The sequence below is a fragment of the Cricetulus griseus genome, chromosome 10, assembly GCF_003668045.3.
Source record: "Cricetulus griseus strain 17A/GY chromosome 10, alternate assembly CriGri-PICRH-1.0, whole genome shotgun sequence".
Taxonomy (NCBI): Eukaryota; Metazoa; Chordata; class Mammalia; order Rodentia; family Cricetidae; genus Cricetulus; species Cricetulus griseus.
Genome location: NC_048603.1, coordinates 28,748,515 through 28,761,014, shown reverse-complemented (window position 1 = coordinate 28,761,014; position 12,500 = coordinate 28,748,515). Strand labels below are relative to the sequence as shown.

The following is a 12,500-nucleotide window of genomic DNA, read 5'->3' as shown; positions in this document are numbered from 1 at the left end:
GCCCCGGAGCAGCTGCTGCGGGAGCTGCGGGAGCGCGTGGCCCCGGGCAGCTCGTGCTCGCTGCAGCGGCTCCCGTCGCCGTCGCCGTCGCCGTCCGCGGAGACCCGGGGATGCTCGCCCGCCGCCAGGCTGGCCCGGGAGCTGCGGCTGCTGCTGCGGGAGCGCGGGCTGCCCTGGTCCCCCGAGCTGCAGGCCGACCTGCCCCGGACCTGGCGGCGCCACGGCGACCTGCTGCTGCTGGGCGATCGCTGCTTCCGGGCCGAGCCGTGGCGCAGCCTGGGGTCCGAGCTCTGGGTGGCGGTGGCCTCGGCGCTCGGGGCCCGGCGCGTGGCCCGGCGCGGCCCGGTGCAGCCGGACGGCGCCCGGACCCCGTCGGTGACGCTGCTGCTGGGCGAGCACGGCTGGGTCGAGCACCGGGACAACGGCATCCGCTACGCGTTCGACGTGACGCGCTGCATGTTCTCCTGCGGCAACGTCGCCGAGAAGCTCCGGGTGGCGTCGCTGGCCTGCGCCGGCGAGGTGGTGGTCGACCTGTACGCGGGCATCGGCTACTTCACGCTGCCCTTCCTGGTGCACGCCGGCGCCGCCTTCGTCCACGCCTGCGAGTGGAACCCGCACGCCGCGCTCGCCCTCCGCAGGAACCTGCAGCTCAACGGCGTGGCCCACCGCTGCCGCGTCCACCTCGGGGACAACCGGGAGCTGCCGCTCCGCGACGCCGCCGACCGGGTGAACCTGGGGCTCCTCCCCAGCTCCGAGGCGGGCTGGCCCGTGGCCTGCCGGGTGCTGCGGAAGGACGCCGGGGGCATCCTGCACATCCACCAAAATGTGGAGTCCTTCTCGGGAAAGAGCCCCCAGAAGGGCGTCCCCGAGGACGAGCCCGGGGCTCCCCCCGGGGATCCGCTGCCCGCGGCCGCCAGACCCGAGTGGCGGAGCTGGGCGGCATCTGCAGGAGCTCGGATCGCCGCTCTGCTTGAGCAGGTGCACGGCAAGCAGTGGAGCACGCGGGTCCTGCGTGTCCACCCCGTGAAATCTTACGCCCCCCATGTGGACCACTTAGTCCTGGACCTGGAATGCCGCCCGCTCCTCTGAAGTTGGCTGGAAGGGGTCACACTCGGGGACACCGTAGCGCCGAGAGAGGGTCTCACTGCTTCAGCTGAGTTCTCACTCACCCTTCGTTTCCCGGTGCTCTTTTCAAATGGTTTGTGTGCTGAAAAATGAACTCCGGACCAGTCCTAATAATTTTATTTCCTGTTACCCGCACGGAGAATGTGTTCACGTATCAGAGGAAATCAGCGTGGCTCATTAAAGTGGCACTCGTCTGTGCAGCCGTGAATTCCGCACGTTACCTTCTTTCTCAGTGGGTATGTGGTGTGAATAGTCATTTGTTCGTATTTATTTGCACACAGGTTGTATTTATTTGAATTGGATCGTGTGGCTTTTTTCTGGTAAGTCAGATACAGACGCTGATGATTAGAGAGAAATACTAATTCTCTCTTAGCACTGTTCCCACAGATCACTAGCTACTACATGAGAAATCAGCTGGGCAGCCGACAGCAAAACACGGGAACCGGCGAGGAAGTTGTGAGGAAGTTGTCCGGTTCTCCGGAAGTTCTGTAGTTGTTCAGGCACAACGTGATAGTGGTTTGCACTAGGGCGGCAGCCATGGGGATTTGAAAAATAATAGAAGTAGGTTTGAAAACTGAACTCCAAACGGAAGCCTTGACGTGATAGTGCTCTGTTACTGTGGCTAAATTACAGAGGAAGGGACGGTTAATGGAGGAAACTCCAGTCCTCTAGCGTCCCTCGGTGGAGTGTCTGTATGTGGGGTGAGCTGTAATCTCAGCTCTTGGAAGGCTAAGGCAGGATGCTGTTTGTAAGTTCAAGGATAACCCTAGACCTTAAACTTTAGACTCCATCTTCTTTCCCTGGACAAGAAGCTATAGGAAGAGCTCGAATAAAGTTCAGTGTAGAGTACTTACTGGGTTCAACACACCCCCCCTCCAGCACACACGCACACACGCACACATACACACACACAGGCTTAGAAGCAGCAGTAGCAGCTGTTGCTACTATAGGTAGGAAACACTCTGCAGTTTTCAAACCATCTGATTATAGAATCTGAAGGCTTTCTGCTACTCATTGCCGTTTGCCACTGAGATAGCTAAAAGCTGAGGATCGTGTGGAACCGATTTTTGATGCACTTTGAAGTCCTGTAGACTAGTTTGCTTGGTGAAGGAGACAAGCAACAGGTGCCTGCTTCCTTCCTTGTCCTGTTCTATAACCAAAGCTTACATGTGTTGTGCATGGCTGCTATTGTTTTTCTTGCAGCAGTAACAATAGGGACTAGGTTGGTGCCTTTCCCATTAAACGAAAATATTACAGTGCCTTCTACATCTAAGAGCATAGAAAATAAAAAGATCCATTAAGATTATATATATTATTATATATATATATATATATATATATATATATATTAAAAGCCTCTCACGGAGGAGCTGACAACTTAGCAGCAGAAATTACACAAGCCCTCAGTGTCGGAATGAGTGCCATGTGATTGATAACACTGTGGAGAGGTGTAAGGGGCCAGGGAAGTTTCTGAGAAATAAACAGGAAATCTGAGTGGAAGTGGTATTTGAATTGGCTCTTGAAAACTGGGTACCAGTTTGATGGACAGGGAGGAGGCAGAGCCAGGACCCAGCATCTCCACGCTTGGGAAGTGAGCCATGGCTCAGGTACAGCTGGTGGAGTTCATTTTACTAAAAGTTGTTCAATCAAGCTGGGTGTTGGTGGCACACGCCTTTAGTCCCAGCACTTGGGAGGCAGAGCCAGGCAGATCTCTGAGTTCGAGGCCAGCCTGGTCTACAGAGAGATAGAGAAACCCTGTCTCAAAAAACAAGAACAAAAAAAAAGTTGTTCAGTCCCGAGTTCCAGGCTGGCCTGGGTTCCGTAAAAGGACAAAGGTGGGAAAGGTGAAGCCCAAATGTAGCAGGGGTTCCAAGCTTACCCCCGCTAAGTACAGTTTTACCCAGGAAATGCAGCATCCAGGTGTGCCAAAAATGGGATTATAGGACTTTTCATTTATTAAAGAAATCCTTGATCGGCTAAACCAGCCCTGCAAAGTCTTACCAATCTTCAACTTTGTCATAAAAAAAAAATCTGAAAAACGTACTCCCCACCCCCACCATCCCTGGCTGCCCAGTTTGTGTATGGCAAAGATGAGATTTTTTTTTCCTTAGAGGCAAGAAATGTTTCTGACATTCTGAATGAGTGGACTGGGTATCAATATGACATACATGACAGATAATAATATATAATAATATGGATAATAACATAATAAATGACAGTTAATAAACGGCAGCATGGGCAAAGCTCACACCTAAAATTGGGCTCTTGGAAATGAAGTTTGTTTTTTCTTTTGCTGTTAATACTGCCACCTAATGGAGAAGCCTTGGAAATAATACTACTTCTTAAACTTGCCTTTCACAGGACATCACTGAGACCCAGCAAGTACTGGACAGTAGACAATAGCAGAATCAAACCCAGACCCCATGGACTGTATACACTAGTGAAGGGCCAAAGAGCAATCTACCGTCCCACAGCACCCACATTTAACCGCTGGCAAATCCTGGGAGGAGGTGTTTTTGGTATAACCTATGATGACAGGCACCTGCCTTGAATTTCAGCGTTTAGGAGGCAGAGGCAGGTGGATCTCTGTGAGTTCGAGGCCAGCCTGGTCTATATAGATCCAGGACGGCCAGGGCTATGTGGAGAGACAAGTGCCCTGTGGAGGGTTCTGAGGGACTAAGGAGTTCGCGTGTATGGAGGGTGGGGAGTGAGGGGTGGAGACCGGATCGTCATGGAGCAGAGTAGTGTGGTCCTAGCACTGAGAAAGTGGAGACTGGATGAGCAGTTGAAGGGAGGCCTTGATTTCATGCACAGTGCTAGGTGGGTCCCTGTCTCAAGAACATCTAAATAGCAATGAAGATGTAACATGGGTTCCGTCCGCCCCGCGCCGCCCCCCTTCCTTTCTTCAGAGTCTCTATCTAGACTGGTCCTGCGCTCATGATCCCCCCAGGGATTATAGATTTCCACCACCATGCGCCTGGCTCTCCAGCGTTTCAAATATGTACTGACCTGGGGAGGTGCTTCAGTGGTTAAGGTAAGCCCAGAGCTCTAGAAAACGCACAGTCAGGTGGTCCACATCTGTTACCCAGTGCTGCTGAGGAGGAAACGGGAGGTCGCAGGCCAGCTAGCCTGGACCATTGGGACACTGAGAACCATCTCAAGCCCGGGTGACAGCCTAACTTGTCCTCCGACCTTCATACATGCACTGTGGCACGTGTGTGCCTGCAATCACACAGACACACCACATGCACACACACACACACACACACACACACACACACACACACACACACGCACGCACGCACGCACGCACGCACGCACGCACGCACACACACACACACACACACAATGCTCACCCCCATGACCTTGGTCCTTCCCATCGGGCCGCGTTTCCCCCAGTTGTAAGATGGTTCTATGAAGGCACCACCCTTTGCTAGCACCGTACGATGGATTTTTGTGTTAATGTTAGGCAAGTAGTGTGAGCTCCTGGGTGGTGAGGCCAACAGTTGGGATGTATCCCTTCTTCCATTTTCTAGGAAAGTTTGAGTAGAATTATTATTCTCCACCCTCTAATATAGTTCATCCCATAAAGTATAGTTGCCTTGGGATCCCAGCCTGGTCAGCCTGGACACTAGCCCCAGGCCACAGCTGAACATTTTCTCTAGGCAGTAGTAAACGAGTATTTTGGCTTACCTGGGTTGCTATCCTAATCTCCTGGATTACTGTCCTTCACTGTCTATGACCAGTGTCTTAACCGTTTATGTCTTTTTTTAACATGATACAGTAACTTCTTACATACATTTTCTAGCTTTAATAAGTATGACTGGAGCCGGGCATTGGTGGCGCACACCTTTAATCCCAGCACTCAGGAGGCAGAGGCAGGTGGATCTCTGTGAGTTGGAGGCCAGCCTGGTCTCCAGAGCGAGTGCCAGGATAGGCTCCAAAGCTACACAGAGAAACCCTGTCTCGAGAAAAAAAAATTCATGCAAAAAGAATTCATGCTGCTTCCATGCCTCCAGCCCAGGGGCTGAGCTCCCCCCCCCCCCAAGCTTGTCTTTACTATACAAACCCAGCCATTTGGCCTCATGCTCTCTTGGCTTATGGCCTCTTGGTCCAAGTCTCCTCTCTTGGTCTGCTTGCTGCCCACCCCCTCTTCCTCTCTCTACCTCTCTTCTCTCGTTGCCTGGTCTGGTCTGGCCCCTCCAGATGCCTCTGGTTGAACTCTCCCTCATATCTACAATACAACCCCCTCAGCCATTAAAAATTTAATCCCATGCTCTAATATGGAGAATGCTTACAAAGTAAATAGTGCAATATTAACAATATAATGACACTTTTTTTTTCTGGTTAGATAAACCTGCAAGTTTGCTTGATCATTGTCCACACACTTTCAGAGACAAAATAGATGCCTCCAAGACAAAGGCAAACAGGAAACAGTGAATGAACAAGAGGCCAACACTAAATTTTGCACTGCCACACTCTAGCATTAGGGAGCCAAATAGAAACATTGGTTGACATCCCTGATGTCAAGCTCTATTACAGAGCTATAGTCCTGAAAACAGTTTGGTATTGGCACAAAAATAGAGAGGTAGACCAGTGGAATAGAGTTGAAAACTCTGATATAAACCCACACACCTAGGAACACCTGATTTTTGACAAACAAGCTAAATTTATATGACAGAATAAAGAGAACATCTTCAACAAATGGTGCTGGCATAACTGGATGCTGGCATGTAGAAGACTGCAGATAGATCCAAGTCTATTGCCAGCACAAAACTTAAGTCCAAATGGATCAAAGACCTCAACATAAATCCAGCCACACTGAACCTCTTAGAAGATAAAGTGGGAAATACCCTTGAATTAATTGGTACAGGAGACTGCTTACTAAACATTATACCAGTAGCACAGACACTGAGATCAACAATTAATAAATGGGACCTCTTGCAACTGAGAAGCTTCTGTAAGGCAAAGGAGACAGTCAGCAAGACAAAACGGCAGCCCACAGACTGGGAAAAGATCTTCATCAAACCCATATCTGACATAGGGCTGATCTCCAAAATATACAAAGAACTCAAGAAGCTAGTCTCCAAAACACCAAACAATCCAATTAAAAAGTGGGGTACAGAACTAAAGAGACAATTCTCAATAGAGGAATCTAAAATGGCTGAAAAACACATAAAGTGTTCAACATCCTTAGCCATCAGGGAAATGCAAATCAAAACAACTCTGAGATACCATCTTACTCCTGTCAGAAAGGCTACAATCAAAAACACCAATGACAGTTCATGTTGGAGAGGATGTGGAGAAAGGGGAACACTCCTCCACTGCTGGTGGGAGTGCCAACTTGTACAGCCACTTTGGAAATCAGTATGGCGACTCCAAGAAAATGGGAATGAGTCTACCACAAGATCCAGCAATTCCACTCCTAGGCATATACCCAAAAGAAGCACATTCATACAGCAAGGGCATCTGTTCAACTATGTTCATAGCAGCACTATTTGTAATAGCCAGAACCTGGAAGCAGCCTACATGCCCCTCAACCAAAGAATGGATAGAGAAAATGTGGTACATTTACACAATGGAGTACTACTCAGCAGAAAACAAAACAAAACAAAACAATGGAATCTTGAAATTTGCATGAAAATGGATGGAACTAGAAGAAACCATTCTGAGCAAGGTAACCCAGTCATAAAAAGACAAACATGGTATGTACTCACTCTTATGTGGATTTTAGACATAGAGTAAGGATTACCAGCCTACAATCCACACTGCCAGAGAAACTAATAAACAAGGAGGACCCTAAGAGAGACATACATGGTCCCCTGGAGAAGGGGAAAGGGACAAGATCTCCTGAGCAAATTGGGAGCACGGGAAGAGGGGGGAGGGAGCTAGGAGAATGAGAAGGGGAGAAGAGGAAGGATGCAGAGGACATGAGGGAGCAGAAAGGTTGAGTCAGATGAAGAATAGAAGATAACAAGAATGGAGATACCATAGTAGAGGGAGACATTTTAGGTTTACAGAGAAATCAGGCACTAGGGAAATGTCTGGAGAGCTACAAAGATGACACCAGCTAACAATCTAAGCAACAGAGGAGAGGCTACCTTAAATGCCCTCCCCTGCTAATGAGATTGATGACTGACTTATATGCCATCCTATAGCCCTCATCCAGCAGCTGGTGGAAGTAGAAGCCGACACCCACAACTAATCACTGAACTGAACTGGAACCCAGATCCAGAGAAGGAAGAGTGAAGAGCAAAGGGGTCCAGGCCAGGCTGGTGAAACCCACAGAAACAGCTGACCTGAACACTGGGAACTCTTGCTCCCCAGACTGATAGCTGGGATACCAGCCTGGGACTGATCCAGACACCAGAAACATGGGGTTTCAGTGAGGACACCTCGGGAATCTATGGGACCTCCTGTAGAAGCCCAGTACTTATCCCTAGCATAGGTGTGGACTTTGGGAGCCCATTCCACATACAGGAATACTCCCTGAGCCAAGACACACAGGGGTGGGCCCAAAGGATATGACAGACTCTGATGACACCCTATGGAAGGCCTCACATCCAGGGGGAGCAGAAAGGATATGTGATAGGTAGGGTTTGATGGTAAGGGAGGAGGGGAGGGAGAGGGAACTGGGATTGACATGTAAAACAATATTGTTTCTAATTCAAATTAAAAAAAATCTGCAAAAAAAAACTCAAAAAAAAAAATGGGCTGGAGAGGTGGCTCAGAGGTTAAGAGCACTGGCTATTCTTCCAGAGGTCCTGAGTTCAATTCCCACAACCACATGGTGGCTCACAACCATCCGTCATGAGATCTGGTGCCCTCTTCTGGTGTGCAGATATACATGGGAGCAGAATGTTGTATACATAAAATCTTTAAAAAAAAAACAACATTGAAGGTTGCGTGATGGGGAGGTCATTCTGTGTATGTTTATCTTCTTACTGGTTGTTGAATAAAGCACTGTTTGGCCAATGAGGCAGCAAGTTAGGCGGGACTAGGACTCAAGGAGGATTCTGGGAAATGTAGTAAAAGGAAGTCTTGGGGTCCAGGCAGGAAGTGACATAGCAGGCAGACTCATGATTCTGGGAAATGTAGTAAAAGGAAGTCTTGGGTTCCAGGCAGGAAGTGACATAGCAGGCAGACTCATATATAAGCAAGGGCAAGAAGGAAGTCTTTCCTTTTTCTCTTCCTCCTGCTGACAGCTTATGGTTAAAAGGTTCTTTCAACTTTATTCAAGATTGTCTTAGCAATTGTTGACATTTTCCATTTTCTTATGAAATTTAAAGTCAGTTTGTCCAGTTTAAAAAAAAAACTGAACCTATTCAAATTTGATTTTCTAACTTGAAATTATTTTGACTCTAAAAGGCTGAAGTCTTTATATTACATTGAAGTGTCTACCTCAAGGCTTTTATTCTACTCGGGGCAGCTGTGAAATACTAAGTGATTATCAGAAGTTTGCACTCCAGGATCCCATTTTCGATGAAGGTTGCTATCTGCACACCTGCAAGCGGGGAGGCAGATCTCTGTGAGTTCGAGGCCAGCCTGCAAAGCAAGTTTCTCACACCTCCCCAACACACACACACACACACACACACACACACACACACACACAGAGAGAGAGAGAGAGAGAGAGAGAGAGAGAGAGAGAGAGAGAGAGAGAGATTAGATTACTTGGGAACAACACAGCTGCCTTAGTTTGTGCTGGGTTTGCACAATCATGAAACGTCCTAGTTTCATGAGTATGTATCCTACCATTATAGGATGCATGATCATAGTGTACTGTGAGCTTTCCACCTTGACACAATTTTAAACTAAGCATCACCTATATTCTCCTTCTCAGAAGTTATCTTAGCTCTCACATTATGGTTGATCATGACCTAGACTAACATTTAATCATTCATTTCTATCCTAACCTACACTGGGCTCTGCTGGAGGGCTGCTCTCTATAACAAACCTAGTATCTTTACCAAAATGGAATATGGGAAAGAGTGTTGGAATAGCATAGCAGCTCCAATAAGTATTTCCCCTAAGATTTATTTATGACATACCATAACTAAATACTTAGAATATTTGCTCGTCTTACTTCCAATATTTTTGTGGTGGTGGTGATCTTTCCCAGGGGACTGCGTATGGTAGGGAAATGCTCTAACACACACAATCCCCAGCCTATAAATTATTTAAAATTTTGATAAGGGTCTCACTATGTAGTCCCAACTGGCCTCAAACTCACAGAGATCCTCTAGCCTCCTTAGTTCAGGGATTAAAGGTGTGTACCACCACAGCCAGCGTGGTTTTAAATTCTTGTAAAAATAAAACATAAAATTACTTGCAGGAGAACAATCTTCTGTCCTGGAAAGAGAAAACTATAAGCTGCAAATTTGACTCTGTCACTACAGCTGCCTGGTTCTGTGTCCTTCAACAATTGAGCTGAGGACTTATCTAGACTGTGTGTATAAACATTTCCTTTCATGTCTTCGTGCCCCAGCTTCCAGATGAGCACACTGAGAGCTAGACAGCTAAAGAAGTGGATTGCATATAACATGCTCAGGAAATGTCTGCTGAAGGAATAACCAAATGTCAGGCAATGGAGACTCAGCACACATTTCACCCACCACTATAAACCCTGTTGTTTCCTTTGTTAATTACAGAGAGTCTATTTGGCTTTACAAAACCACAAATGTGACTAGTTGCATTTTGATGGGCACATCTGGATTCTACTTTAAAGAAAAGAGAAAAAAAAATAGAGTTTGTCTTAGCTAGGGTTTCTACCGCTGCAATAAAACATGACCAAAAAGCAAGTTGGGGAGGAAAGGGTTTATTTAGCTTACACTTCTACATTGCTGCTTACCACTGAAGGAAGTCAGGACAGGAACTCAAAAACAGGGCAGGATCCTGGAGTCAGAAGCTGATGCAGAGGCTATGGAGGGACACTGCTTACTGGCTTGCTTCTCATGGCTTACTCAGCCCGCCTTCTTATAGAACCCAGGGCCAGCAGCCCAGGGATGGCATCACCCACCATAGGCTGGGCCTTCCGGAGTTGATCACTAAAAGAGAAAATGCCTTACAGCTGGATCTCATGGAGGCATTTCCTCAGCTGAGGCTCCTTCCTCTCTGTTGACTCCAGCTTGGATACAGAGCCACAGACTATTAGTTTAAAGTAACTCTCTAGGGTGTGGAAGTTAATAGTATTTTAACTTTCAATTCCCATCCTCTTACTAAAATTAGCATCTTCCATTGGAAGGAAATATGTAATACCTTGTTGGAAGGGGTGGGGTTTGGGGGAAGGAAGCTCAGAGTGCTTTGTTTTTCATTGTTCCCTCCACCCAAGGAAGCCAAGGGACTCTAGTAAATTTCCTTTTAACAGCCAAGAATCTTTGTTTTTCTTTGCCTGACAAGGCTTGACTGATGGATATACAGAGAAAAGTTAACATAAGTTTTACAAACCCCACTTTTCTTGGGGGGGGGGTTCGAGACAGGGTTCTCTGTGTAACTTTGTAGACCAGGCTGGCCTCCAACTCACAGCGATCCACCTGCCCCTGCCTCCCCAGTGCTGGGATTAAAGGAAGCACCACCACCACCCAGCACACTGACCACTTTAAAGTACCTTTAATTTCAGAACTTGGGAGACTACACAGGCGTATCTTTACATGGAATGGGTGTGAGGCCAGCCTGGTCTACATAGCCAGTTCCAGGCTAGCTTGAGCTACACAACGAGACCTTCGCAAAAAAAGAAAGAAAGAAAGAAAGAAAGAAAGAAAGAAAGAAAGAGCAAGCTACTAAAAGGCTTCTGCATCATTAAACACAGAGTGTTATCTTTGAACATGGGTAGTCTGTGTATATTGTTTGGCTGTCAGTGTGGATACAGGCACCACAGTTCTTAAGTAGCGAGGTGGCTGTGTACTACAGTTTGTACTTAGATTGTGTTTTATTCTCTATTTTTCTATGATCATAAAATAACTCTACCTCTTTCTCCCACCACGGCTCTACTCCTTTGACTTTAATTACACTTGGGGCACAGTGAGAGAGGGCTGAGCAGCTGATTTAATCCCTGACATTCCAAACCCTGTGTCATTCTCCCACCGAGTTTGCTTTCCTTTGGGAGCTGTCACAGCCACGAGGTTATTCCCCAACTATGCACCCAGCGTTGGTAAAGAGACCAGATCCGAACAGGTGACAACCGTATGAGGACATTACAACAAACCAAAGAAGCAACCAAGGGGTCTTGAGTTAGGATGGTGGCCGTGGCAACTGGAAGGAGATTGGGGGCAAAACACTGTAAAGGCAACATAGACAGGACTCGGTTGCAGAACTGGCTGTGAAAAGAAGAAACAAATCAAACGAATGTTTTGAGCTGTAGGTAGCCTCGTTTTCTGATTCTTGCTTGTTTGGGACACACACACAGCCCACCTGTAAGGACCTTCGCAATCCTGCGATTCATTTTATCTAAGCCTCAAAAAAAAAAAAACCAAAAATGCATCCTCTATAACTCACACCCATCCTATCAGCTGACGTCGAGGCTTCGGGAAAAGATGAAACCGTGGCCACAGCGCCTCTTATTCGGTAAGCAGCGCACAGACGGGGGTGGGGAGGGGTACGGGGTGGGGGCGCAGCCCTTCTACCACCACCGCCTTCACCCCAAGGGGTTCTGCAGGAGTCCGATGAGTTTGCTTGCAGACCTCCTCCCTCTGGGGCGGGCGGGGCGGGGGCGGGGCGGGCGGGGCGGGGCGTGGGTCCTGTTTCCGGAGCCTGGCTGTGAATTCACTTAGAGTAACGCGCGTGGCGCCTCTGCTTTGCTATCTTGGGCTCCTTACACTAAGACAGCCAAGCCTGCAGTTGAGCCCCTGACCTTGCACCCCTCGTTTGCCGGGGAAGGGACACAGTGACGACGGCCGGGCCATCCCAGCTCCACACAGGCAGGGAAGCGCCCCCTCAGGGCTACCCCAAGGACGAGGAGGGTTCCTGCGCGCCCAGAGTCAGGCTCCTCAGCCAGGAGGAAACCGTGCTCCCGGCTGTCCTCAGTTCTGCCCACGCCGACAGACACACGGACGGACGGACGGACAGGGAGGGAGGGAGACGCGTGCACGGAGGGGAGCGGTGCTTTGCTCCCCCAGGGTCCATCCTGGCTGGGACGGCCGTGGGCTGTCGCAGGCTCGCAGGCTCGTCCGACACCCCACGCCCGGACTCCGGCGGAGACGGCCGAGCAGGGCAGCATCCTCGGGCTCCCGGGATGCTCACCGGCTCGCCCGCCCTCCGCAGGAGCGCAGCATCCATCCCTCCGCTCCCAGGTGCGAGCCCGACTGGCCCCGCCCACGCCCCGCCCCCGGCTCGTCCCTGACACCCCACGCCCCGGCTCCGGTGGAGACGGCCGGACA

General features: G+C 49.1%; 1 protein-coding gene across 1 annotated transcript in view; it reads left to right on the top strand.

Annotated features, from left to right (window-relative positions):
• The window catches only part of LOC113837486 (tRNA wybutosine-synthesizing protein 2 homolog), a 14,768-nt gene extending 2,305 nt beyond the window's left edge, over nt 1-12,463 (top strand). The window contains 3 exon segments of the mRNA XM_035449603.1: nt 1-1,198; nt 11,634-11,688; nt 12,001-12,463. The exon segment at nt 1-1,198 is cut by the window's left edge and continues 347 nt beyond it. Coding sequence (XP_035305494.1) covers nt 1-1,198; nt 11,634-11,688; nt 12,001-12,463 — 1,716 coding nt within the window.
• Nucleotides 12,464-12,500: the final 37 nt, after the last annotated feature.